At 46.4% G+C, this 27,993-nt stretch overlaps 3 protein-coding genes across 6 annotated transcripts; all 3 read left to right on the forward strand.

Annotated features, from left to right (window-relative positions):
- The first annotated feature begins 674 nt into the window (after window positions 1-674).
- LOC135236996 (heterogeneous nuclear ribonucleoprotein L-like) lies at window positions 675-12,432 on the forward strand. 3 transcript variants are annotated; one of them, XM_064303689.1, is made up of 14 exons: window positions 675-830; window positions 1,892-2,010; window positions 2,442-2,679; window positions 2,903-2,988; window positions 3,137-3,233; window positions 3,355-3,427; window positions 8,998-9,033; window positions 9,597-9,665; window positions 9,967-10,259; window positions 10,347-10,468; window positions 10,918-11,119; window positions 11,219-11,276; window positions 11,576-11,683; window positions 11,964-12,432. In XM_064303689.1, the coding sequence occupies exons 1-14, from the start codon at window positions 747-749 to the stop codon at window positions 12,020-12,022; spliced, it is 1,644 nt and encodes a 547-aa protein (XP_064159759.1). In that variant the 5' UTR covers window positions 675-746; the 3' UTR covers window positions 12,023-12,432. The 3 variants fall into 3 exon arrangements, with proteins under 3 accessions (XP_064159759.1, XP_064159760.1, XP_064159761.1); XM_064303690.1 differs by lacking the exon at window positions 8,998-9,033; XM_064303691.1 differs by lacking the exons at window positions 8,998-9,033; window positions 9,597-9,665.
- Window positions 12,433-13,756: 1,324 nt separating this feature from the next.
- ech1 (enoyl CoA hydratase 1, peroxisomal) lies at window positions 13,757-20,871 on the forward strand. Of its 2 annotated transcripts, none has more exons than XM_064303693.1 (10): window positions 13,757-14,051; window positions 15,446-15,614; window positions 16,070-16,158; window positions 16,362-16,486; window positions 17,612-17,660; window positions 17,864-17,928; window positions 18,954-19,024; window positions 19,134-19,205; window positions 19,548-19,698; window positions 20,176-20,871. In XM_064303693.1, exons 1-10 carry the CDS (start codon window positions 14,000-14,002, stop codon window positions 20,278-20,280), a joined length of 948 nt encoding a protein of 315 aa, XP_064159763.1. In that variant the 5' UTR covers window positions 13,757-13,999; the 3' UTR covers window positions 20,281-20,871. The 2 variants fall into 2 exon arrangements, with proteins under 2 accessions (XP_064159763.1, XP_064159762.1); XM_064303692.1 differs by lacking the exon at window positions 13,757-14,051 and adding an exon at window positions 14,213-14,365.
- A 149-nt stretch (window positions 20,872-21,020) lies between these two features.
- On the forward strand, window positions 21,021-27,927 carry prss16 (serine protease 16). Its single transcript, XM_064303694.1, has 12 exons — window positions 21,021-21,402; window positions 22,277-22,452; window positions 23,016-23,115; window positions 23,491-23,620; window positions 24,279-24,402; window positions 24,829-24,906; window positions 25,004-25,051; window positions 25,381-25,662; window positions 25,866-26,007; window positions 26,772-26,951; window positions 27,222-27,376; window positions 27,725-27,927. Exons 1-12 carry the CDS (start codon window positions 21,345-21,347, stop codon window positions 27,779-27,781), a joined length of 1,530 nt encoding a protein of 509 aa, XP_064159764.1. The 5' UTR covers window positions 21,021-21,344; the 3' UTR covers window positions 27,782-27,927.
- Window positions 27,928-27,993: the final 66 nt, after the last annotated feature.

The following is a 27,993-nucleotide window of genomic DNA, read 5'->3' on the forward strand; positions in this document are numbered from 1 at the left end:
TGTTGTCTATCACTGAAATATTTCAAAGTATTTTAAAATTCTATTTGTATTTTATGTATTTTTAAAAGGCTCAATACTATTTGAAAAAGTATTTGGTTTTCCATTAAAACAATTTAAATAAATCAAATGTATAATGTGTAAATGTATTTGAAAATACTTAAAATATGTATTTATATGCATTTTCAATACAAATACGTTTTCGACCCAGGCCGGACACAGTGTCACTAAAAGCTACAATAGCTATACAATCATGCGCTTTATCTCAAATCTAAACGTTACTTGAATATCCTAGCTGTGTGTCTTTCATTGCTAACGTTATGCACACAAAATCACGTCTATAAAACGAATTACCGGAACAATACAAACAAAAATGCAATGCTTAAAATACTATCTATATTGCAATTTTTTTGTGTTTGGACACTTAGGACACTTTGCACTTTTCAGGTCATACGGCAATGCCAGCGATAACATCCAATTGTTGCGTTTCGTGGGCGTTGCTATCCAAGCAGTGCATCATTCATTTGACAAAACTGAAATCCACGCTCATCCAATCATTAATCGTTTGCTAGTAGTTTCGATTTGCAATTGGTTTATGTTTTACGTTCTTTTAAGATTGATGGGTGACTAACCAATTGACGGTCGCTAAGGGAATCTGCAGGGCGTACCGCGAGTGCATTCGTTTTCTTTCGCTTTCCGTCCATCTCATTTCACCGTCATTTCGGCAGAGGGATTTTTACTGGGACAACATGGCTGCACAGACGGGTCGCTACTATAACGATGGCGGAAGGGCAACGAAGCGGCAGAAAACCGACAATAACGACGGAACCACGGTAAACAATAGCTTTCATATTTTAGGAGACGGTTTACTTAAACCACAGTGAACAGTATTGGGTCTTTACCGCCGTTATTTAGTCTAACGAGCCAAACGTTTTTTTGTGCGCGTTGCCAGCTCACTGGCTTAGTCTAATGCTAACAGCTAACGTACGTTAGCAGTGTTTCCATATGTGACCTTTGACAAATTACTAGCTCATTTCTGTATAAACGAATTCACGAAATGGTTATTTCGATAAATGCCGCTCCGGTTATGCTGTTCATTTGGTAATTAAGCCGGTAAACTAGTCTGTACTACTTAGATACCAAACCCGCTGGTTATCTAGACACGCTGAATGAATGGCGGAGAGAAGAGGCCCAGGCATAGTCTAGTTGCTAATGCGCGGGTGTTCTTTGTTACTAGACCAAAACGTCCTTCCACCAAAGATATTGCTTCCACTGTAGCATTTGCTAGCTGTATAACCCACTGTTGAAAGTGGCGCATTTACGGCAACTATCTAGTTCGCTTAAACTGACTGGTTTGTGCCTAGTGGAAAGCATATGTAACCGTTAACGTTAGTTTGCCGTGCATGGGCAGGGAAGCTCAGTGTTGCAATCGAAGCTATATGGATACTTTGTTGACTGCGGCAAAGATGGATAGCGACATAACGTTATGTTGGCTAGTCTACCTAGCTCATTCTGAATATAACCAAATGCTAGTAATGGCTACCCGTGTTCTAACTTCCATGAACGTTAGCTAACCATGTTTGTAGCGAGGCCTGGCTAGTTGAACGTCGTTGGATAGCTAGCTGGCGGCGGCTGGATGTCATGCTGTAGCTCGAGTTACCGGTCTTTTGTTTAAACATAAACGGGTGTCTGCCTTATCTAAAGATTGGAATGTACCTGTATGCAGCATTTTAACGGGTATAATGCGAGAGTCCATAAGTTACATTTTCCCCGTGATGCTTCAGGTGACGTTATTATACAAAGCCAACGTGTGCCGAATGGCGTGAAACTGTAAGGGCATGCGCTGTTTCAATTCGACCAGATGGGTAACGTTAACTGACCTTTGTCTGTGCAGGAGGGCTACGAAGACCCCCACAAAACCCTCCCCTCACCTGTTGTGCATGTGAGGGGGCTGGTGGACGGCGTCATGGAGGCGGACCTGGTGGAGGCCTTGCAAGAGTTTGGACCCATCAGGTATGGCACGAGTCTGAGTTACTCTAACAAAAATTTCCCTTTGCTCTGTGACTCTCTTCTGTTGGATCTTTGGATGCTTTTCCTATTGTTCAAAGCGCATGAAATTGCATACTCGACCTGGACATACCTGTGATTTATTATTTTCAACTGGTATGTAGACTAGTTCTTTTTCACCTGTATTCAGACCTTTTGTTGAGCTGTCTGTAAAATGTAAGGACCAGTTACCAAAAGTTGCTTAAACCCCTTACACAAATGGTCAGTATAAAATCGCATCAGTATTAAAATGAAAAGGGTATCATTTTGAGATTAACACATTCTAAAGGGATGCTACTTCCTCGTATGAAAGCGAAGATCACGCAGAACTGTGTGTGTCTAGTAGTAACTGATATGTCGGTACATTCTTGTGTAACCAAGTTCCCTCTCCCTCTTAGCTATGTGGTCGTGATGCCAAAGAAGCGTCAGGCACTGGTGGAGTACGAGGACATGAACGGGTCCTGCAACGCGGTCAACTATGCGTCCGACAACCAAATCTACATCGCCGGCCACCCCGCCTTCGTCAACTACTCCACCAGCCAGAAGATCTCGCGTCCCGGAGACCCGGACGACTCGCGCAGCGTCAACAACGTGCTGCTCCTCACCATTATGAACCCCATCTACCCCATCACAACGGTAATGCCTCCGTGGCTGCCTTTCGGCTCGAGCCTCACCAGCCAACGCCCAGGGTACATTCAGGCCACCTCCCCATTGCTTTCACCTCCTGTCTACCTCCCGCTCAAGTGTGATGTGCAGTAAAATGCGATTGGTTGGATGACTAGAGTGCATGCTGGTCGTGGGGCGGGGCCTACCTCTGGTCTGCCAGTTTGTCATGCTGTGAAAATCCCCCTGTCTGCAGGACGTGCTCTACACCATCTGTAACAACTGTGGCCCTGTCCAGAGGATCGTCATCTTCCGCAAGAATGGCGTGCAGGCCATGGTGGAATATCCTTTACCGCTTAAAAATCAGTGTCCTCACTGCAGGGTATCTCTTTGTCATGCTTTCTGCAGTTTTTAATACAGAGCTGAGAGCTTGGTGTTGTTTTTGATAAAATGAGGAGTAGCTTGCTCTTTTTCCCTTAACCTGCCGCACATTCGACTCGGTGCAGAGCGCCCAGAGAGCCAAGGCCTCCCTCAACGGGGCAGACATCTACTCGGGATGCTGCACGCTGAAAATCGAGTACGCAAAGGTGAGATTCTCCCCAAAGTCCCGACGGCTCCAGCGCAAAGCCGGGCTCTTTCTCTTAAACACCGGTGGAGGCGAAAGGGGGGGCGGTAATGAAGAGCTCTTTGCTTTTCCTCTCCCTGCAGCCAACACGCCTCAACGTGTTCAAGAACGACCAGGACACCTGGGACTACACCAACCCAAACCTGGGCACCCAAGGTAAACCTGGAAGCCTCCCCGCCTTCTCTCGACTCTACTCAGCACCCTTACTGCCACTGTTGGGGGGTGGGTGGGGGGAGGGGGGGCAGACCTTCAGGTGTAATGCCACTGAGTCCAGAGGCTACCCCTGTAGTGATCCATACAACTGGAGAGCTTTTTAAAGTGGGGAGGGGGGGGTAAATTGGAGGTAAAAGGTGGGTGGGATCAGAGTCGGCAGTCTTGGTGGCATTACACCTGTGTAGCGTCGCTGGGTTTGGGGTCCTGTCCTATCTAATGACACACTGCAGCTCTCTCTCCGCTCAGACACACGGCAGGGGTGCGAGGAGCAACCACAGGGCAGCTGTCCTCATTTCACACAGACTTGCGCCCGTCCCTCACGCGCCCGTCCCTCCCCTGCCCACATGCTCAAACGCAGTTCCCTCGCTTGGGCTGCTCTTCCCTGCAGGCATTAGTTTTTTCCCCTCTGGCTCTTGGTCTTGTACCGGAGCTAGTCGGTCTTGTGTTGTAATTACGCATTCTGGTCTTAAGCTCCAGTCACCATGCACCGAATTCCTTGAGTGCCTGTGCATTAATCCTTGGAGAGTAGGCTTTTTTGGAATGCGTTTTCAAAATTCTACATCTGTTCTAGAACTCCAGAATTTGCTTTGTTACCAGTAGTGATTGTTGCATCATTAGAATGTTCAGTTAAGAACATTCTAATCACATATTTGATCTAACACCTTGAAGGGTTCAGGGTGTGAAACTGGCGGTGGATGCGTACCGTCTGAAATAACCTGTCCTGCAGGTCCAAGCGTATGCTTTCTCACTTTGAAACAATGCAGTGATTAAGAACTGATGGCCACATTTACAAGCTCGTCGCTCTTGGGCTCATAGCTCTGTTCTCTTGGAGAGAGCGCCGGTATCAGTGAGGGACTGTTGGCATGGTCTATATGGACCTTTATATAGTTCCTGTGGTTTGGGCCTCTACTGACTATGTTGTTGGCTGATTATTGGGGAAACCAATAACCTTGCAGCACGTGCACATAAAATAGTCCAACCCTTTCTGTGGTATCTGTCACAAATATTCCAGTATTTTTACATCCACCCGGACTGCAGGTAAAGTTGCATTTATTTAAATTGGTGGTGTTAACATTGGTACCATTTCTTATGTCTCACTGAGTCGTGTTCATCCTCTAGTCTTCTGTCAAATCCTGTAATTTAGTATAGCACAGGGCTGCCCAACTCTGTTCCTGGAGATCTACTGTCCTGTCGGTTTTCACTCCAACCCTAACCTAGCACACCTCATTCAACAGCTTGGGATTGTGTTCAGCTCCTCATTAGTAGAGTTAGGTGTGCTAAGTTAGGGTGGAAATGAGAACTTACTGGACAGTAGATCTCCAGGAACAGGGTTGCTGCCCAGGTATAGCATTTCTCTTCTTAGAATGATGACAGTAGGTTGTGAAATCAACTGCTATTGTTGATAAGATGGGAAATGATAGCATTTACAACATGGGTTTTTGATTGAATACAATTGAGTAGTTGAGATTTACACAAGCTGCTTTCAAATGCTGAACTATCAAGCAGTGAGCTGCCTGTGGATGGACTGCCAGTCCAGTGGGTTTATCGGACGGTGCTGTTGACTGGCAGGGATGTATTTGGCATTTTCGTCCAATGCCTGCCCAGTCCTTTTATTGGCAAAGTCTGTCATGATCGCTGCCCTGCCATTGGCCAGTTGCTCCTCTCACCCTTGCCGCGCACATATATACAGGTGAGCCAAAGCACTGAACCTACAGCAGAACACCTGCCCACTCCAGCCAAACTCGTTGCTCGGTAACAGCGGAACACTGGGGGAAACAAACATTCCGTATTTGCATCGGGAGGCACACTGCTGCAATCAACACCACCCCAACACCACCTCCACCACCACCTCCGTCACCGCTTCTACGAGGATGACATTTGCGCGTTTCCTTTATCAAACGACAGGAGTAAAGCCAATGCCCCTTTCATCCCTGTGCCAAAAGGGGGAGGGATAGACACCACCAAGACCACAAGATCAAACACTTCCAACCTCATCACAGCAGAGGCACACGCACCTTTTCTGACAAACAGATATCCCCACCTCTTCCTCCTACTGCAACAGTAAAGCTACAGACCCTCGGACAAGCTACAGAGCCTTCCTCTCCTCCTCTTTGACACCACACATTTTGCCGGGCGCAGGGGGTTGTTGTACCTTGGTGCTAAGCTCTGCTCTCCCCGCCCTTCACTTGTGGAAAGGCACAGCGGGATTTGACTGATTCACACGCATTTCTCTGAAACTCCTCCACCGGCCCGATTCCCCCGTAAATTTGCACCCACGAGCCGTCACCTCTCTGCCACCAGAGGACCTTTTGACTGACCCCAGTCCTGAGAAGGGGAGACAAAGCGAGACACGACACGCTATGAGGGAGGGAGCCGGGAGCCTGCCCAAACGCAGTGAAAACTGACACAAGACACAGCGCTCCTCCTGACTGCACACACCAGAGCCACCCAGCTCCTGTGCCCCCCGCGGCGAGGGGCGGGGTGCCAGTCTTTCCCCTCCGTCATAACGCTCCAGCCAGAAACACGCCAACACATTACCCAGAATCCACCACCGCCACCACCCTCCCCTCCCGGAGGTTTTCACAGCGGGTTCTGTAGACGAGACGTCGCGGCACATTCCGCCACGGGGGGGACAGAGACACGCGTGGCCCAATCACACGGGAAGGAGCGCCACCAGTAAAACAAAAAAAAACAAAACTAATGAGGAAGACAGTGCCGCAGACATGCCAACAAGCATACGCACAGACAGACAGAGGCAGACAAACAGACTTCACTCTTTTCCAAAGCTCTGCCTTACTTCATGGAATCAGGTTTTTCCCCCTCCCCTCCCCCTATCTCTCCCCCCTCCCTCTTCCCTCACCTGCTCCTGTAACTTTCCTCACCTGTGCTGTGTTGACACCTGTTCCCTCCTTCCCTCCCTTTACCTTTTTTCCTGCCTTTCCAAAAGCAGTTTTCTTTTCTGAATACAACTTGTGTGCTTTTGAGAAGTCTTGACGCCTGTGTAACGCCTCCCATGTGATGCAGGTTTGGCATTGTGTGTCTGTTGAGGACATCCGTCTTTCTCAAACGGTGCAAAATGTCTGCCTTGCGGTGGAAGCACGGTAAGCAGATATTTACGTTCAAACAAACGCCTACCGACCGACCAACCGACAGCAACAACGGAAAATACCCAAAAATACAAAAATGGCTCCTCCACGTCCTGAAGAACCAAAACTGTGCTTTATCTGATAAGTGGAGGAGGATGGAGAGAATCTGGAAAGAATGAAATGAGTGGAAAAGAGGGGGCGTGGTTCCAAAGTGCCCTCCCAGAAGCAATTGCTCCTACCTGCAACCTCTGCCCCCTTTAATCTGTGCTGTAAGTAACCTCATTCTGTTGCCTTGGAAAATCAACTTTCCTATTGTCTGATTTTTGAAAATGTTTTCTTTTTTAATTGTGAGTGCATACACTAAATGTCAGCATGTCTGTTGTGGGAGTCTTTCAGATTTGATTACCTTACATGCCGTGGAGTCGATGGGTCCTGTTTGTGCAGACATACACGGAACTACTGTGTTCATGAGAATGGAACCAGACTGAAAGACTCTCACCTATTGGCATATTTTCTATGGCTCAGTGACTGAAGCAAATAAATACTGAAATACCTTTCTGCTCCACCAGGGGGTGTCTCCTTTTTTTGTTTAATATTTGAACTTCTATGTACTGCTGGCTTCATATTGCTGGGATACCGGCAGAGGTGACCTGCTTTTTTTAACATGGCTGACTTTGGTCAGTTTACCTATGACTACTTAGTGTGCTTATTTAATGTAGTCATTTTATGTCAGCAAGCATTCGTCCACCCCCCATCCCAATGCGGTGCGACCTGTACCCTCTGCTGTGCCGTGGCAGAAGCAGGCCAGTTTTGGGATGACCCGTATCTGCGGTGTGTTCCACAGACTGGACCGTTAAGCACAGGGAAGTGTATGTAGGACAGCTGTGTCATTAGTCAGCTAAACTGTTTTTTTGGGAGGTGGCAGTTTATCCCAGTCTCTGAAGCAGAGGGGGGCCTTAGAGGGGCAAGAAAGCCTGTCGCTTTACTTTTTCTGTTATACTGAAATATTTTTGAGTGTCATTAGTCCTCATTTTATTTGTTTGCGTTTTGTCCCTTGACCATAATTTTCTGAATGAATAACCATTAAATATTAATTTGGAATTAAAGTCTCTTACAGACTCAGATTCTTAGTGTCTCAGTTTGAGACATTTGAACTTGTATTTGAGTGTAGATGGTCATGTTCATGATGCAGATTTTTAATTAATAGCTTGTTAAATGAACATTTGAATTGAATGCTGGTATTTTAAGGCCGTGTTCTTGTAGGTGATAATTCTGTGGCACTTATATGCAGATATAGAGAATAGTGACAGATCTGTTCACTCATTCCCCTTTAAGTTAACGGATTAAATGCGAATTAGTATTTACGTTACAGCATTTCGCAGGCACTCTTGTCCAGTGCTGTTTAGGCAGATTGCATGTATCCCATTGGTACATATCTTTCCCTGAGCAGTTCAGTGTAGGTACCTGCTGAAGGGCGCAATGGCAGCACCACAGTTTGGAATCAAACTCACTACATTAGGTCTGGAAAATATGTTGGATCTTGTTTCTTGCAGTTCTGCCTTGAGGCTTGCCCTCGTCCCAGAAGAACAGACTCCGGAAGCCAGTGTCTGTTCCAGTGATGTGCAGCTCATGTGCTACTCTGGGTTCCCGTTGCATTAGAATGCCATATACAGCAGATACGCTTGTGCATATGATCAGAGTTAGTTGGCTAGCTGTTTGTACGACTCAAGGAACCAGTGTGAACACATTTCTAATGCGGGGGTCAAACCCCACTTTATTTCTGCAAACTTGACTGAATTAAATAGAAATTGAGTAAAAATTAAGCATCAAAAGCTTCCACGTTTTGTAGAAGAGCACAAGCAGTTTGTGGAATTCACCTCTGCTGCTGTGATGAGTTTGCAGTCAGGCTTGCTGAAGAAATTCAAGTAAAGGCAAACGTCCGTTTTGAACCGGTCCAGGCCGACATGGTGTGAACCAGCTGCTCTTTATATTTGCTCAGTGAAAAGAGTTGGCCAGTTCAACGCTTATAAATTGATGGATAAATCTGATTCATCCTGCATTTCTCTTCACAAATTAAATTACCTTGCATCAAAAAGCTTTGAGCTCATTTAACCCATGTTGACAATGCAGTGGGGCTATGCTCCTTCTTCAAAGCCTACATTCGGTAGCTGTTACTACCTCTCGGCAGTGTGAGCAGGAGGAATGTATGTATGTACAAAGATTTTAAAATAATTTAGCTCATAATGCAAGATACTAAATTTTAGTGAAGTTAAATTTCTTTGTGCCAGGATGAACAGGACACCCGTTTAAGTCTAACAGTAAGATGGTTCTGGAGTAAATGGTAGCCAGTTGCCTGTGCAGGAGCTGGCGTGAGGCTTTGTTGCTATTGCGTTTGACGTGTGTGTGTATATATATGTACCTGTACAGATGCAGAAGGAGATGGAAATTGGAGCAATGCACAAGGTGTGTGTCTTACTGGTATTCTACCCCCCCTTCCCCCTTGTGCCAAAATAAACTCAGGACTTAAACGAGGACATTAAAATGGCTGGTTTTTCTGCAGGCTTTTGTCCTCTGCTCGTTTCAGCCAAGCCTTGTCAATCCCACCTTTAAGTCTCCATTGCTGTCGACAAGTAATGTTGGTGGCTAGGACCACTTTCGGGCACATGGAGCCTTTGACGTTTGTGTGTGTGGGTAGCATGTCACCTTGTAAGTTAGGCATCTTTGGAGTAACATAAAATGATATGTTTGTGTTGAACAGCCTCTTAAGAATTTTTTTTTTTCTAGTTGTGACTTGACTGTTGCGAACTTGGATGTGCCTGCAGTCTCCTGTTGTTTGTGTGTGTTCTCTCGTCCTTGCATTGCTCTCTCTCTCTCTCGCTCACTCTGAGGCCTTGAGTGAATGTGGACTGCTGTTGCACTCGTTCTCCTGTCCCCTCTCGGCTGCTCACCTGTCGCTCTCTCTCTCTCCTCTCTTCCTTTCCTCTTCCCTCCCCTACCCCCTCCCCCCCCCCTCTCTCGCCTCTCAGATATGAATGCCAACCCCAACAAGCGTCAGAGACAGCCGGCTCTGCTGGGAGACCACCCTCCCGAGTATGGTAAGGCTCTCGGGGGACAAGTCCTTCGCGCAGAGACCCCGCGCTCGTACACTTCCACTACAATTCCGCCGTCCGCTCCCTAGGAGCTGGAGTGAGACGCGCAGGCTGTACAGTGGCAGCAAGCGGTGCTGTGTACCTGTCTCTCTAAAGCTCTTTATTTTCCCTGTAGTGTTTATTCTCTGTGGTCTGGGCTGAGGTTATTGGCTCTGCTTTACATGCTTATCTGTGCCTGTGTTTCCCCCTCCCCCTCTCTCCCCCCTCCCCTTCAACCTGCGTTCTCTTTCTCCTCTCCCTCCTTCAGCCGGCCCACAGGGCGGCTACCACGGGCACTACCATGACGAGAACTACGGGCCCCCCCCACCCCCTCACTACGAGGGGCGACGCATGGGCCCGCCCATGGGCGGCCCCCGGCGGGGAGGGCACAGCCAGCGCTACGGGGCCCCGCAGTACGGGCACCCCCCGCCCCCGCCCCCACCGGGCGAGTACAGCCCCCACGCGGACTCCCCCGTGCTCATGGTCTACGGCTTGGAGCCTGCCAAGATGAACGCCGACAAGGTCTTCAACGTGTTCTGCCTCTACGGCAACGTGGAGCGGGTGAGTGGCGGAGCAGAATGCGTCTGTGTTCCCCAAACACGCGTTCAGATGAAGGACACCGGCAGTAACACCCCCCTCCCCACTCAGGTGAAGTTCATGAAGAGCAAGCCGGGAGCAGCGATGGTGGAGATGGGAGACTGCTATGCTGTGGACCGAGCCATCACCCATTTGAACAACAACTTCCTGTTCGGACAGAAGCTCAACGTATGGTGAGTCCTTTGCTTCTGCTGCTGGACTCTGCCTCTCTGTCCCTCTTTCCTCTTTACCGTCTCCGTCAACAGTACATCGGGTTTCTGAAATGGCCGTTTGCAATATTTTTTAATCCCCGAACTGTATGGTTCATTTTATAAATTTGAACATGGTTGTCTCGGTTGTAAATGAACTGGTCTGCTTCATTGCTGGTGGGGAAATGTGCAGCAAATTGGAGGATGACGACATTAGCAACATGCTATCCATACTGGTTAGCAGACATGCACAGTGTCGATAATGTGAAAACAAATTGCACAAACCCACTGAGTTTGTGTAGTGCAGTAGCAAGTTAGCAATACAGCGACACTGCTAGCACTCCGGTTTGACCTCTGACAAACTTAAGTGGATGTGGAAAGGATGTAAAGCTGGAAGGCTTGGTCACGGACAGAGCTGTCCTCCCCCTGTGCAGTGTGTCCAAGCAGCAGGCCATCATGCCGGGCCAGTCGTACGAGCTGGAGGACGGCTCCAGCAGCTTCAAGGACTTCCACGGCACCCGCAACAACCGCTTCACCTCCCCGGAGCAGGCGGCCAAGAACCGCATCCAGCACCCCAGCAACGTCCTGCACTTCTTCAACGCCCAGCCCGACGTCACCGTGGAGATCTTCACACAGGTGGGGTCGCTGAGGAGGCTGCGGGGGCAGGGGGAGGGAAGGGGGGCTGCGTTTATGACCGAACGAGTTCAGCACTGTCGCTTTCATTTCTCCTTTCAGATCTGTGAGGATCTTGGGGTCAAGAGTCCCTCCAACATCAAACTGTTCACAGGGAAGAGTAAGTACACCACGCGAGTCACAGGGTGTGGGTCCGGTCCACTTTAGCCCCCCCCCTTCATGTTTGAGAAAGGAGACTCATTTAGCTGATGTTCTGATGCAGAGCGACTTGGCAAGAGAAAAGCTCATTGACTTGTTTGTGTGCACGCGAGTGGGTGCTGTGGCCGTCTCTCTAAATTTGAGCGTTTGTGTGCACGCGAGTGGGTCTTGTGGCCGTCTCTCTAAATTGGAGCGTTTGTGTGCACGCGAGTGGGTCCTGTGGCCGTCTCTCTAAATTGGAGCGTTTGCTTGTGGCCGCAGGCGGGGGACCAGGGGAGCGCAGCTCGTCCGGACTGCTGGAGTGGGAATCCATAAATGACGCCATGGAGGCCCTTGCCATGATGAACCACTTCCAGATGAAGAACCCGAGTGAGTTCTGCACACTTTGCACACTTTGGCTACATCATTAAGGATGTGCTTTTTGCAGACTGTGGGGTATGGTCTGTAGGGTGACCCATATGCAGGGGGTTCAGTTCCCCACTGTGGCACTTTCTGCACTGTGATCCCACCTCTTATTTGTAACTGTCTGCATTTGCCATCTGATTAAATTGCAAAAATACATATGGATAGTGGACCCCATTTAATAAAAAAATTAATTGAACGTTTTCCTTGCGTCTGTTTAAAGTTTTTCTTTCTTTCTCTCCCTCAGATGGTCCATACCCATATACCCTCAAGCTATGCTTCTCCACTGCACAGCATGCAAACTGAGTACCCAGGGTTGTCTTGGAGATTGTTCCCTAGCAGCCGTCATCGCTACAGCTTTCCCCTCCCTCCGATATTACCAGCCCTCAATGTCCATAAAGGCAGTGTGTGTGTGTCTGTGCAGCTTTGTTAAATAGTCCTTATTCATTAGTGTGTAGCTTTTGCAAGTTGGAAAAGAATGATACTGACAGAGGATGGATTGTTTTTAGAGAATAAAGGAAAAGCTTTTGTATCAGTATTTTTTTCTTTGAATTTTTTTAAAATTGTGTTTTCCATATTTTGAAAATTTGTTCTGTCTGTTAGGCATTACACCTTAAAACTACCGACTTCTAAAAGAAGGAAAGAAACTTTTGTTCTGAAAGTAAATGTTCTGAAATAAAAAGTAAAATAAAATTTCTTTTCTGTATAATTTAAAATGTGTGAATACATTCAGTGTGATTTAATTTTTTTACTTGTTCAACTGCTGCATTGCAGTTCTTGATTAAAATTTTTTGCTTCCTTTATAAAAGTGATATTTCAAAGTTTAGTAAAATAACCTGAACAGAATGTGGTTACCGTATGGTTACACTTAAAATTCTGACGTACCTTTTTAAGAGCCATTTCTTAAGAATAATCTATAGATTTTAAAGGCTTGCTATGCCGGGTTTTTACCTTGAAAGTATTATGAAATAGGACGTTGTATATGATGCTGCCAATCTCTATCTTTATGCACTGGTTTGGGATCTGATTTTGGAGTGATTTTAGCTTGCTATCAGCTGCAATGGCCCAGATACAGCAAGGCAAAAAGTTAAGCCAACAGTGCTCATTCAGTAACTGCAGTTAACCTTGGAATTGCTTTTCCTCTGTGGTGTCAGTTGAAGTTCGCCAAGGGGATGAAAAGGGACAGAGTTGGCTTGTTTTCTGTTGGTCCTGTTGGTAACGTTACCTCTAGGTACCCTGCTAGGGTTGTAAGACGTCTGGTTTTTGACCGGAATGTCTGGTTTTCAAATTATTCGGTTCATGGTCCAGACCGAATAATGTAATATCTGGTCCAGGTTATTACATTACATTTATTTGGCAGATGCTTTTATCCAAAGCGATGTACAAAAAGTGCATTTCATGGTCATAGACAACTGCTAAACACAGGTTCAGTAAGGTACAATACTTATTTTGTACAGCTATTTCTAGCCAAGAACACAGTTTAGTTCACACAGTGAACTTGATGGGAGAGATTTACAGGTAGTGTCTAATCAATTCACATGTGAGTGACTTGGTCGGGTACTTGGTGGTGAGAGGACGGGATTGAAGACTGAGGAAGAGACTTTGTTCATAAACAGGTAAATAATAAAAATCCTGCATAGTATTCCTTTTAAAGCACTGGGTCATTCTCATTGAAGACTCAAATCTCTGGTGATGCCTGGGAGTCTTGTAGTCCAGCACTCCATCTTGAGTGCATCAATCAGCCAAGTTGTTCAAGGTAGAATAAAATATTACTGTTCATGAGCATGAAAAATATCTGTAGGGGGGCTTGACTGACCCACTACCTGGGGTACCTCCCCTTCAAGTAAAGGCCAATACAGCTTTTCGGAAAAGTAGGGAGCGGTGGCGTTGTATGATTTATCAAACATTAACCATCGGGCAATAAATTGGGCATAATTATTCGATTGTGTTATGTCCCAGTTGTTGATTCTCAGCGTTTGTAGTACTTCTGCTGAAAAGCACATTTTTTATTCTAGCTACTCAGTAACTTCTCTTGGTCCTCTTCGGCTGCCATCCAAGTCTGAATTTAGGAGCAGTCAAATAATTCTTAAATGTTAAAAAACGTACAACTGTTAGACTGTTGAATTAAATCCTTTATGGTGTGTAATATCACTTGTTACGTATTGTAACGCGAACAGTACAACGATTGTAGTTCAGTGCAGTGTTTATTTTGGCCACTTCGTTGTAAACGCCGAAAGAGATTTGCGGTTACGTGGTAGACACTCCCTACCCGTAGAATAGTCAATGGTGTTCAGAGCAATGGCAGCAGCTGTTATCGGTTCTGCTTTCAGAAAAAGTAAGTGTTTATTTTGTGTTTTATTTATTGTTGGCAATCTTATTAAACGTTACTTCGTCTGAATTCGCATAAGCCAGTGAAACGCAACGCAGGAAATAGTGACTTTCGTAGCTAACTACTAAGGTTAACTAATGTTAAGCAATTGTCGATAGTTCGCTAGCTACCAGCAGAGCACACTCAACTTTGAATCCTTGGGATTTTTTTCCGAAAATGCCAGCTTGCATTACCTTAAATGAAGCTGGAAGAATTAGCTAGAAATGCAAGGCAAGACGGAAAGCCAACCTGGTTAACGCTATCTTACCAGTTAACTACAGGTGATATTCCCCTGGCGCCGATAATTAGAGTTATGTTAGCTACTAGTCTATGATAGCTTTTTACGGAGCTGATTTGAGCACCCAGTAGAAAATTAATTTATTATTAGTAAATATGCTCGCACTTGCATGGTATTTATCGTTGTGCAGTCTTGCGTGTATCAGTTTTACTGGCTGTAACGATGCTGCTGCAACTGGCAGAAACTAGGCGAAAGGTCACTTCTATCGTGGGCTAGCCTTTAGTAGTACTGTGCGCCTTTAAGAATGATTGCACACGGTTAGCCTACTAGTTTGGTCTGTCATTCGAGTTGTTTGTGGTTTTTTGTACTTTGCCCTTTAGCACACTCGAATGTATTCAGAATGGAAAAACAGTTTGGTGTGATGTGCATTAAATAAATCTGACTGGCAATGTCAAGTCAAGCCACTGAACGGTTTGGCGCAAAACTAATCAATGGGCTTATGTGTCCTAGTTGACAAAGCAATGTCGACATACCCGCACAATAACAAAGCAGAAAACGGTTTGAAGGACAAACATTAGTTGAGGTGTCTAAGGCTACTTTTGAAAGCTCAAAATTGTAATTAGAAAGCAAAGCAGTGAAATGGTGGTAACAACCGAAGTAAAGAGTCACATTTACATAAACTTCAAGTTGGTGATCTTCACCTTGCATGACCTGCGTATGACATAGCTATAGCTACAAAAAACTGTTTAAATTACAGATTATGGATGTCCCCCAATGGTTTAATCTGGTTTGATAACAAAGTTCATTGCCTAAATGTAACAGTTTTAAGACATTTGTTACATACAAATGATACAATGTCCCCTGGTTTTGTTGACTTTAGGTGTCTTTTCCCCTGAGAACTGTAGTGGCACTTATCAATATAAGGGACATAATACAAAAATGTAATACAAACCAAGTGCAAAATAATACAACTAAAGAGATAATAATAGACCAACTAATTATCAGTAATAATAATAAGCCAACTAATTACCGAATTTATTACAATAGTGTATACTAATAGTAGGAGATGCTTAAGTCTGTTTTTCCTGATCTCATTCCTCCTCCTTTTCCATGGTCAAATCAGGCAGGGGATTGTGGTTGCCCGGTCTCAGCGCGGTGAGAGCGATGTCCGCACAGGCAGGCCCCACGCCTCCTTTCTCCGCTCTGTCAGTGAGCCACCCGGCTACTGCGGTCACCCACGTGGAGCTTTACCGTCCAGAGAAGCGTAATGCCATGAACCGAGCCTTCTGGAGGTGCAGCGACCTTTCATGTGTTTCATACTGCGCTTATTTGATAGCATTGTTTTAATCATTATATAGGGCACCATTCACTCACATTCAGATATATTTAGAGTGAATTTTTCTGAAGTATCTTTTCCCCCACTGCTGTTGCAGGTAGCTCACTTGTGATGCAACTACCTTTTCAATTAATGTCTATTGAATTGTCAGTAATATAGGGCTGGAAATAGCACTCACATTGCCATGCATGCATAGACTAGTTTACTTGATACTGGCGATCACCCTGGGTGGACATCACCTGCTGGTGGATTCCACTCCATGCACTTGTAAGACCGGGGATGGCCCAAACTGCTGTGCATTGGAAGTGCTTTAGAGGGTGATTTTTAGAGCAACAATTTCCACCTCTGCTTGAGGAGAAGCTCAGCAGTATTCCTTCTTAGTCTAAAACTCTGATCCCTTCTGTTGCACAGTGAGATGGTGGACTGCTTCTCCCAGATTGCCCTGGATTCAGAGTGTCGGGTAGTTATAGTTTCAGGAGCTGGCAAGATCTTCACTTCAGGTAAGAGAGAGCGGCTCATTTTTGTTGAAATCACATCCACTTTAGTTGTGTAACACTGTAACTGTGTGACTGCATGTGTTTGTTCATATTGAAAAAATGGCTGAGACCTCAGTTAGTTAGTTCACTATATATGGAACTTTTGGACCATTTGAAATGCAGCATCCGTCTTACCTTTTATCTCTTGCTACCCCCCCCCCCCCCAGGGATTGACCTGATGGACATGGCGGCAAATATGCTGCAGCCGGAGGGGGATGACGTGGCGAGGATGTCCTGGAACATGCGCCGTCTTGTCGCCAAGTACCAGGAAACCTTTTCAATCATCGAGAAGGTAGATATGCCCTGCCCCAAATCACTTTCTCTTGCCCCAAAGCCACCTCTTGGGTATGAGATGCAGGTTGAGCAATTAGAAAATCAAATCAAATTTGTTTATTGGCTCATTTCTCAAGCCTTTTTTCACTACACGACAGTTGAGTCACTACACCTCAAATCCGAATCAACTCTGGAGTCCACAGTATTTGAGTCTGAGTCCAAGTCCAAGTCACCAAATTTGTCCCCATTAATAGTTTATGATGGTTAGCTTGCACTCATTTATGATGTACATACAGCTATGTAGGCTAACTCAGCTAGCTATAACTTTGAGGAGAAGAAAGTGAAATAAAAGAACCAGAAACACAATTATATGCACTTAGTGTTAAATTGTTGATGATCAAGTCCGCTGCATTGTGATTGCCTGGCAAGGTCATACACTTTTTGCCCAAGGGTAGTGTGCATTTTTTGTTTAAAAACAAGAAATGGCTCTATATATGAATGTCTTATGAGAAATGATTACCTAGTGCAAAAGAAAACCTTGATCAAGTCTGAGTCTCCAATTTACAAGTCAGAAAGGAGTCAGTGCTTGAGTCCCAAGTCTGAGTCATGAGTTCTCAAGTCCAAGTTGAGTCCCGAGTAATGAAAATCAGGACTCTCGTTGGACACGGGTGCTACAACACTGCTGTACGCTTCACAGCAAACCCTGGCGTAAATCCCCCACAGGAGCAATGCCAGGGCGACCATGGCGAGGAGAAACTCCCTCTGTGGGAAAATAGAATCCTTGGGAGGAACCAGACTCAGTAGGGGGAGCCCATCCTCCACTGGCCAGCTCATGGCATGGGTTCCTAGTGACCACCATAGTCAACTGGGCATTGCAAGCACTAGTGCATGAGGTTGCTGTGATGTGCTGGTATTTGTGTAAGATCTTGTTCCTGTTTCTTTCCATGATTGGCGATGGTCGCTCATACCCAGAATTCTGCTTGGCTGATAAGGGAGGAAGTTGTTGTTATGAGTGCTGTTCTTGCACTTATTTTTAAATGCTTTTTGTGGATTCTGCATATTATGAGTCATGTCTGCTTTGATTGCATGTTCTCTCTCTCTCTCTCTCTCTCTGTCTGTCTTGTCGCTCTCTCTACCCCGACAGTGTCCAAAGCCTGTGGTGGTAGCAGTGCATGGAGCATGCGTGGGAGGAGGTAACTATATATGTGTGTTTGTGTGTGTGTGTGTGTGTGTGTGTGTGTGTGTGCGCATCTGTGTGTTTGTGTGTGTACATGCATGTGTGTTTGTGTACATTAGTGTGCGTGTGTGTGTGTATGCATACGTGTGTGTGTGTGTGTCTGTGTGTATGTAAGTATGTATGTATGTATGTGTATAAACGGGGACTGTGTTCTGCCAGGAGTGGACCTGATCACAGCCTGTGACATACGGCTCTGCACGCAGGATGCCTGGTTCCAGGTGAAGGTGGGTCTGCACTCTGTGACTTCCTGTAGTTCAGCGGTGCATAACCAGGACCGTATCCGCTTATGCAGGACCTCACTTCTGTTTTGAAATATTTTACCATCACTTTACTGTTTATGAATTCAACCAGTTTCAGAAACTTTGGTCTGATACGTGAACTAATGTTAATGCACAGCTGATTATCTCATTTATCCAGGGTAACTGGTTGAAACCAAAAGCTAGCTAGCACACTGGTCTTTTATAATCAGTGATGCACTCCTGTTCTCTTTTAGGCAACCCATCATTTACCTTTATCTATATGCAGTACTGCTATTTAACCACAAGGGGCTGACATCACTTCCAGTCTCTGAGCCACTGGTTACGTTTACGTGGTAAATGGTAAATGGACTGCATTTATATAGCGCTTTTATCACAAAAAAAAAGCTTTACAATTGATGCCTCTCATTCACCCATTCACACACATATTCACACACCAACGGTGAAAGGCTGCCATGCAAGGTACCAATCAGCTCGTTGGGAGCAATTAGGGGTTAGGTGTCTTGCTCAGGGACACTTTGACACGCCCAGGGCGGGGGATCGAAATGGCAACCTTCCGACTGCCAGTCAACCGCTCTTACCTCCTGAGCTATGTCGCCCCTATATATGTTGCCCCTACATGCACACCAATACCACGATTTTTGGAAGTAATCAGTTTATGTCAGTATTTGGAAACAATTTGGAGTAAGATGTCTATGGACCAGAAAATTGAAAAATTAAAAGTTTGGGCTAAATCCTGGTGCCTTAATCGGATACACCGATTATGACCATACATATATAATCAGATAAGTGCGTTTAAATGATTGTTTCAATAATCAAGTGTATTGCCATACTCAGGCTAAGATCAGGGTGTTAGTGTGCATGTAAACACACCCATTGCGCTCTGTAGTGATCAGAATCTACAGACATCCAATTTGTGCACGCCATTAATAAATGAGGTCTGTGCCTGTGTCTGTTTCTGATTGTCATGACCTCACATCCTTTGTCCTCAGGAAGTTGACATTGGCCTAGCAGCAGATGTTGGGACTCTACAGCGGCTTCCCAAAGTTATTGGGAGCCGCAGGTAAGTGCTGGATTTTATCTGGACCAGGTTTAATTTTGTGCTTTGCTTTTATACTGACAACAGCTTCTATTGAGCCACTGGAATTTATTTCTGTCTTTGTGCATTTCAGTCTGGTGAATGAACTGGCACTCACAGCCAGGAAGCTGTACTCGGATGAAGCCAAGAGCTGTGGACTGGTCAGGTACAAACTGTGTGTGCGTGCGTGCGTGCGTGTGTGTGTGTGTGCGTGCGCGGTCAGGTCAGGTACGGTGCTGTGGGTGGGCCTAACGAGACTGGCCCCATCCACTTTTACCACTGGCCCATCCTAAAACAGTGGGGAGAACATATTTTTTAACTTCAGTTTTCAATTATTTTCATTAACATATAAATTCACAATAAATATTGAAAATAAAATATCCTCTCCCTTTCTAAAAACATTTTTCTGCCGTGTAAAAAGCCTGTGTCCCTCGTGTACGTATCTGACGCAGAAGCACAGGGCACGCGTGTGACTCCCCGTGCTCACGGGGCTCTTGCTTCTTGCCAGTCGGGTGTTTCCAGACAAGGAGAGCATGATGGCGGGAGCCCTGGAGCTGGCTGCAGAGATAGCGGCTCGCAGCCCCGTCGCCGTGCAGGGGACCAAGATCAACCTGGTCTACTCCAGAGACCACAGCGTGTCTGAGAGCCTGGACTACATGGTGAGGATCCCACACACACACACACACACACTGACTTACTCACTCACACAGACACACACACACACACACACTCAGACTCACTCACACACAGACACACATATGCACACACACATGCACATACAAACACACACACACACAAGCATATATGCATGCACACACATACACACCCATACACACACGCGTACACACACACATTTTCACACAAACACAGTCTCTCTCACACACACACACACACACACACACAAACACACCCTTACTGTTATTTTTGAAAAGTCCACATACGGCATTTTATTCCATTTGCGTAAGGGCTCACTTCCTCCCTCCATTTCTCCCTCTCTTTCCATCTCTGGTACTCCCTTGTCCATCCCTCCCTCCATCCCTCAAACTCTCCGCTCCATCCCTGGTACTTTTTTTTGTTCCCTTTCTCCCTCCATCCCTCAAACTCCCTCTTCCTTGCCCCCCCTGTGTCTGTGTCAGGCCACCTGGAACATGAGCATGCTGCAGACGCAGGACTTGGTGAAATCCGCCCAAGCCGCCATGGAGAAGAAGAGCCCAAAAGAAGTGCTTTTCTCCAAACTCTGAGAGGACCTGGGGAGGGGGAGGGAACCAGGCGGTGGTGGCGGAGGGAGAGGAACGGAGAGGGCACATGATCAAGAAAGCGAGGGACATTTAGCATCTGATTAAGCATTCATTGGATGCTTTTTATGTAGATAGTGTGTGTGTGCGTGTGTGCGCGTGTGCATATGCGTGTGTGCGTGTGTGCGCATGTGCGTGTGTGCGCATGTGCGTGTGTGCGTGCGTGTGTGTGCGTGTGCATGTGTGTGTGCATGTGCGTGTGTGCGTGCATCTCCTCTCCCACCTTGAATCTAAGCAGCCATTGCGCCTGCAGTTTACAGCCTGTGACCCCGAGGTGAGGGAAACTCACATGACACTGTGACAGAAGAACTGAAACCAGTGGGGTCAGTTCTGTAGGCTAGACTTGGAGAAGGCAGATGGAATGTATTCTGGGGTTCATGGTGACAGTACCTATCAGTGGTGTATCACGTCATACAATGCCCACATAAACTGCTGCTCAATCAACTTGACTTGGCAATCTTGGCTAATTGTTCTTGTATTTATATATGCAAAAATACACAATATAAATAAAGGATCTGGTGTCATGTTCTGCTGTAATACCTGGTGTGGTCGTGTCATGATCGCTGAGAGTGAATGAGAACAGGGAAGTTGAACTTCTCATTAGTGTGTATTCGACTGGAGTTTATTTGTGAGAATATTAGTGTGGTAGTAACTGCAAAATGTTGGGTTTAAAGTGAGACGTTCCGCGAAAAAAAGCCTGTCAGCATTTCTAAGAAAAGTCAGCTTTGAGTTTTGCGTCATTTCGTGTGCCCAACGAAACTAGCTTCGTTTGTATTTTGAGAAGGTGAAAAACGAGAACAGACGCGCTTCTACACTCAGTTGGTCTGATTTTTAATAGTGTCAATACGGAAAAGGAGGTTGAAAAGGATCCACTGCCCTGCGCTGTTGTTTTAGCTGACATACCACCAAGTCCGGAGACCAGCGCCCGGTTGCGTTGGTATTAGAATACCTGTCACAAGCGAAGTTTGCCTCTTCCGAATAGCAGATATCGGGTGGTGGTAGTCGATAGCATGCATATCTCTCCCGTATGCGTGTACCTGCTGCTACTCGTCAACTTCGCCTACTCAGGTGAGCCATTATTTATTCTTATTAAATACATCAAACACGAGTGAATTAGACCTGCTCACAGAAAGCAGTTTCACTTTCTTTATTGATTCTTAGCCTCGATTCTTAGTGTTGGAAGTTCCTCTTTTAGCAAGATATCTTGTCTTTCTTAGGCTGTTAACGGTGTACAGAAAGCCTAATTTATCCTTCCTTTAGAGAAAAAGTCAAGGACCTTAGGCGCAGAATTAAATGCAACCAGGAAACTTATGCGTAGGTTATGCCGAAGATTGTTTTTGTATGTTTTAATTGGAACACAGTGTTATATGAGATAATATACTGTTTTTGTTTAACTGAAAAGCATACGTATGGTTTTGCTGTATGTAGCCTGTATTAGGCTGCTTGACAATAAAACCCGTACAAATTAGAGGAGTGAAATTTCTGATAAATGATTGCTGGCAATTCTCTGATGCGTAACCCGTCTATAAACTGTACTAAATGAACAGAAGACTACAGTAAATTAACGACTGAATATATAAATAATGTGTGTGATATGACTGGAAGGAAACCAAAAATAAACACGTTATGATGGGCGCCGATAAGTTGATCTGAGGCTAGCAGCGTCTTCTGCAGATAAATAAACACGAGCTTATCAAAAACATTACCAATGCCATAATGAAGGCTACGAGTCATCTGGATTCGTGAAAATATAGATAAACTACGATGGACGAAAGTTTGAATTTGATATTAAGATGTTCCTGTGCTTGGGGGCACGAAAACCTTGGCTTAAACACCGCTCCGGGCCTACCTTTAAATTTTCAAATGTGTCTGGCGTCCGTTCCCTTTTTTGTAGTCGAAACTAAACTGTCTTCAAGTTAAGCATACCAGCTTTGTCCTGCAGGGCGAGTTATGAGAAAGATGAAGGAGTACGTGCATCGTGCCCAACACCAGAGGGCGAAAGAACATCTGTTGATGCGCGCCACTTCGGGAAAAGCGCACGTGAACGACATCAAGGAGGGCGTTATCCACCAACCGCTGGATCACTTTGCCGGCCAAAGCTCTGAGACCTTTCCACAAGTACGGGAAAGGATGCGCGCGTACATGCACGCTACAACGGCAACCTAAAGAGCCAAGTATACTACAGTGTAGCACACACCCAGTACCTACGCATCATAAAAAGAGGCACAGGAGTACTAGTGCTTACACTGCTCCCAACTCCCAAGCCTGTCAGCCTCTCAAATCTTTTCATCTTTACAGGGTAGCTACATACCCAGTATATTTTAAAAAAAAAAAACTAGTATATGAGGCTTAATATAGCATTATTGTAAGGGAACTGGGTTTAAAACTACTGTTGTATGTTTTAGAAAAAATACTTAACCTGAATTTATTTGGTAAATATCCAGTGTCATGTTGTCACAGTGAATTCAGTTGCTACTGGTATATAATAATGAGTTTATAAAGTGCTTCTTCGGTAAATTGTACAAAGCACAAAACAAAGCAACAGGACATAAATTAAAGTAAAAAAAAACAACAACAATTGGGATAATGAATACAACACATTAAAAAACAAGCTCATAAAAGTGAGTTTATAAGACTGATTTCAAATAAGTTGAAATTCTCCCTCTCCCCCCCCCTTTTAGAGATATTTTATTAATGAGGAGCACTGGGATCGTCCAAATGGTCCAGTGTTCCTGTACATAGGAGGAGAGGCGGCCATCTCCACGTACAGTGTCATGACAGGTTGGTTCATCTACTCCACCCTTCTCTCTCACAACTCTATCTCTCCTTCTAACTCCTCCACCCCTCTGTCCATCTCCACTGCAAATTGCCAGATTAGTTTTCACCACCAGCAGGATTTTGATGTGGACATTTCCGAAAGGAAGGCTTGTTGTGTGTGTGAGTGTGTGTGTGTGTGCGCATTCTTGTGTGTGAGAGTTTTTATGTGCATGTGTGTGTGTGTGTGGTTTATGTGTGTGTGTGGGTGTGTGTGTGTGTGTGCATGCATGTGTGTGTGTGCATACTCATGCTTGTGTGTGTGTGTGCGGTTGTTGCCATGCCTGTCTGTTTCTTTGGCCACTGTTGCCAGCTGTTCCCTCTCTCTGGCTCCACCCCCAGGTCACCATGTGGCCATGGCGGAGGAGCACCGGGCCCTACTGGTGGCCCTGGAGCACAGGTTCTATGGGACGAGCATCAACCCAGATGGCCTACAAACAAAAAAACTGAGCTACCTGCGCAGCCAAAATAAGTGAGTGGGACAGAGAGGGGGAGGGACAAAGGTAGGGCGGAGAGAGTTAAGGGTGGAGGGTGGAGGACTGGATAGGGGTGGTGAGAATGAGTCTCTCGTCATTAAATGGGGTCTGGGGAGTTTGAGGAAAGAGTTCCAGCTTGAGTCTGATCATCTGGCACTGCAGTGACTGGAGACAAGGAAGGACACCAACTGTCAGGTGACACAATGGTCACTTTCCCTGCTGCCCTTCCAGTACCACATTAGCCATTAGCCAGGGGTGGCCAAGCAGGCATTGGACTGTCTGTCATGAAACCCATGCTTCAGACTCCTGTACGGGTTTGTGACTGGTTAAAGCGGGAGTTATGTGAAGAAAAGGCATCCCATGGCCCTCACTGGCCTGCATAGGTGGACTCTGATGGGACAAAGGAAAGGCAAAAACTGTAAGGAGTGTTAATGGGAACAGGGGGTACCTAGAGTAGTTTTTTTTTGGGGGGGGGGGGGGGATATAGACTGGGGGTCAAAGCCATGCCAGGGAAGATAGGAGGAAAGAGAGAGTGAATGGATCTCATACACCATGAAGGAGGGGATTATGGGAAGAGAGAGGAGCAGTACTTTGGGGGAGATGCAGGAGGTGGTGCTGTCCTTTAAGGTTCCCTGTGTGTGTTCTTCCTCCCAGTCTGGCGGACCTGGTGGCTTTTCATCAGTTCATCAGCCAGACGTACGGCCTGTCCCACAAAAACACCTGGATCAGCTTCGGAGGCTCTTACCCCGGCTCTCTGTCCGCCTGGTTCCGCGGGAAGGTATGTGCCTGCCGCGTCCTGGCCACGCCCTCTGACACGCCCACTGTTCGACTGACAGAACTGCCGATTGGCTCTCACAACCCTGACTGACTGCTGACTGACTGACATAACTTTCACATCCATTGGCACTGCCGCTGAACCACTGACACCTAATTACAGACTGACAGCTGTGAGCTCCATTTGTCTGAAAGCCAGTGGGCTGCTATACCCACTGCCTGACCACTATTAGTGTCTGTGCCAGTGTCTGTGATAGTGTCTGTGATACAGTTTGTGGCTGTGTCTGTGGTAGTGTTTGTGCCAGTGTCTGTGGTAGTGTTTGTGACGGTGTTTATGCTTGTGTCGGTGCTAGTGTCAGTACTACTGTCTGTGCTGACGTCTGTCCCAGCGTGTGTCCTGCTGTCATGCAGACTCCGTTTGTCCTTTCAGTTTCCTCACCTGATATACGGAGCTGTGGCTTCTTCTGCCCCCATTAAAGCCAAGCTGGACTTCTCCACCTACAACAAGGTAGAGCGCAGCCACACCTCCAGACTGACACACATTTCAGCTGAGGTTCTGAATGTGGCGTTACCAGTTTTAATCAACGGGTTCTGTTCTCATTCAGGTGGTCGGTGAAAGTCTGATGAATGAAGCTGTCGGAGGCTCAGAAAAGGTAAGACTTGCGCGTACATTACTGACACCTGTGATTACCGACGCCTGTGCGGATTTATATACCTGTGGGGGGGGTCCCAACCCTAGGTTTGTGTAAGGTTACGCAATTCCTGTGTGTTCACTGTGTATGTGTGGGCATGCTGATGTGTGTTCCTGTATTTTGTGTACACGTGTGTACGTGTATATGAATGTGCATGTGTGCCACCATAGCTTACCTTTGCGTATGTGTGTGTGTGTGGTGTGTATTAACTGTGTGTGTGTGTGTGTGTGTGTGTGTGTGTGTGTATGTGTATTCACTGTGTCTGTGTGTGTGTGCGTGTGTCTCCTCAGTGTTTGGGCACAGTTCGGGAAGCCTTTGCTGCTGTAGAGGCCAAGCTCCTGGGGGGCAATCAGACGCAGGTGGGGAAGGACTTTGGCAGCTGCAAGCCGCTGGAGCAGCCGGAGGACCAGACAGAGCTCATGCAGGGCCTGGCTGACATCGTCATGGGGACCGTACAGTATGACAGAGAGGGGGCGCCACTGACCATCGAAAGGCTCTGCGCCATCATCACCAATGCGAGCGAGGCGTTCAAACAGGACGAGGCTTATGACAGGCTGGTCAAACTTGTCAAGGTACGTTCTGTTACCCGCATAGTTTTTGCTGTTCTGTTAAGGTCCACACTTAATTCCTCACGTGTACACTCTTACCAATACGTTGCCACCTCCTCACAGACTGTTACTCCTGTCAATCACAGCATTTGCACAGACTGTTACTAACGCGTCCTTTGGTAGGGATTGTGCACAGTGTGATTTTTGTCCTGCGTTCTCTCTGTCAGGTCTACCAGGACAGGGCCGGGGAATCGTGCCTGCAGACCTCCTTCGCTCAGAGCATTCAGGAGCTGAATGACACCACCGTGAAGCCCAGCGGTGTCGGCGAGCGCCAGTGGCTTTACAGACCTGCCACCGGTTCGGCTTACTGCAGTGGAACAGCCTAGCAGGCCAGTCGATAGTATAACATTGCAGATGCTCATGCCTGCTATAAAGCTGTTTTCTGATCATGATTTTTATCTCTAACAACAACTTTATTTGATAATTTTTTATCTCACTGAATATATTTATTTATTTATTTATTTATTTTTTTATTTATTTATTTATTTATTGCTTGAGCCTTTCCAAATCTGTTCTTCTGACTACCTGCTCAGGTGAACTGGCCAGCTGTTGCCATAGCGATTAGCACAGTATCACCATGGTCCAGAAGATCTAATGGGAACTGTAGAACAAAACAAAACATGTTTCAAACCATGGAAAAGAAAAAGATAAGTTTGGCACAAGGCCAGTAAGCCGGTTAAAGTGAGTGTGTTGTAACTGCTTGCCTTTTGAGGCAGTGTCCAGTATTGTTCTGTTATTTTCATATTTACCAACGGATATCTTGAAAAGTTCACTCATAGCTTTTGTGCTCCATCTCTTGCTGGCTATTTTATTCATTTACGATTTCCTATAAATCGAGCTTGTTCACTATTAATGTCTGTAAAATTTATGGACAACTGTGGACTCCCGAAGCTCTTTATCAGATCCCGTCCTCAGTGGCCAGTAACTGAATGAGCACAGCGTGGTGTCGGGTGTCCAGAGAAGTCATTCGGCGGCGTGAGCCTGTTTCAGCTAGCCTTCGTTTGGTGAACGTTGTGTGCTTGTTCCCGTTCTGGGTTTGTGAACGTGACTCTGTGCCCTGCCTGCGTGTACAGACCAGACTTGTGAGAATGCCAGCTGCCCCTTCTCCCGCATGCTGACCCTGCAGGCTCAGACAGTACTCTGCCCCCTGCTGTTTGGGGTGTCTCAGAGCAGCCTGGCCTCAAACGTCGCGTTCACCAACAAGTACTACGGCGGAGACCACCCGCTAACGCACAGGGTGCTGTACGTCAACGGTAAGGGAAGGGGAGGGGCCTGTCAGACCTCGATAAATATGCCCTGAAATCTTCTTTGCCCTCATTAACTGTTTGGAAACCACCGAATGCCTTTGCATTTTTTGTAAATATTTAACATTTTAGCTTATTAATTATTCAATGCGCATGATTCAATCAAACATGAACTGACTGCGGTTCAGGGCTGGGGTGAATTTGAATGAGTTGTGCTAAGTGTTTTCCAAGCATTGAGGTATGTTGGTGAACACTGGTCCTCCGCTGCCCCTTTCTCAGGGGACATCGACCCCTGGCACGCACTGGGCATGCTCCGCAATGGCACCGCGAAGGCGGATAAGGACAGAGCGATCCTCATCGGGGGCACCGCCCACTGCGCCGACATGAGCTCCGCCCGCTCCGGGGACCCGCCCACCCTCACAGAGGCGCGCCGGGTAAGATCAGAGGAGAGAACAGGAAGAGAGGGATTGTGGGAACCATGCAATCATTCATTTTTGTTCACTTTTCAGCACATAGAATCTGTTCATTTTTGTGACTGATCATACCTTTTATATGCTTCATGTTAATTAGCACATACATAAGAACATGACATTTTATGGCTCCCGTTCCCATAAATGCACATATGCTATGAGTTATGAGCGCTTGTTTGCCTAGCGCTTGTGAGGTTTGGAAGCACACGGTTAATAGGAATTCATGAGTGTAGCATTGTGAATGGATGGGGATGACAGCATGTTGCTGGATTTCTTCCCCCTGTGATCTCTCTTCTCGCTGCTCTTCCATAGGAGATTGAGATGCATGTCGCCAGTTGGCTGAAGAGCGCCACTTTGGAGCTCCTGTAATGGGCGTCATGGCAACCCGCACCGGGCTGCCTGATCACATACCCAATGATCTGAGTGACTGCAAGGCTTGAACCGCTGCAACTACACCAACCCACACCCTTCCCCATTACCCACATCCTGCAACACCCCACCCGCCAAACTACACCCTTCCCCATTACCCACATCCTGCAACACCCCACTCTCCAACCCACACCCTTCCCCATTACCCACAT

This window comes from Anguilla rostrata, chromosome 12 (assembly GCF_018555375.3).
Source record: "Anguilla rostrata isolate EN2019 chromosome 12, ASM1855537v3, whole genome shotgun sequence".
In the NCBI taxonomy this organism is placed as follows: Eukaryota; Metazoa; Chordata; class Actinopteri; order Anguilliformes; family Anguillidae; genus Anguilla; species Anguilla rostrata.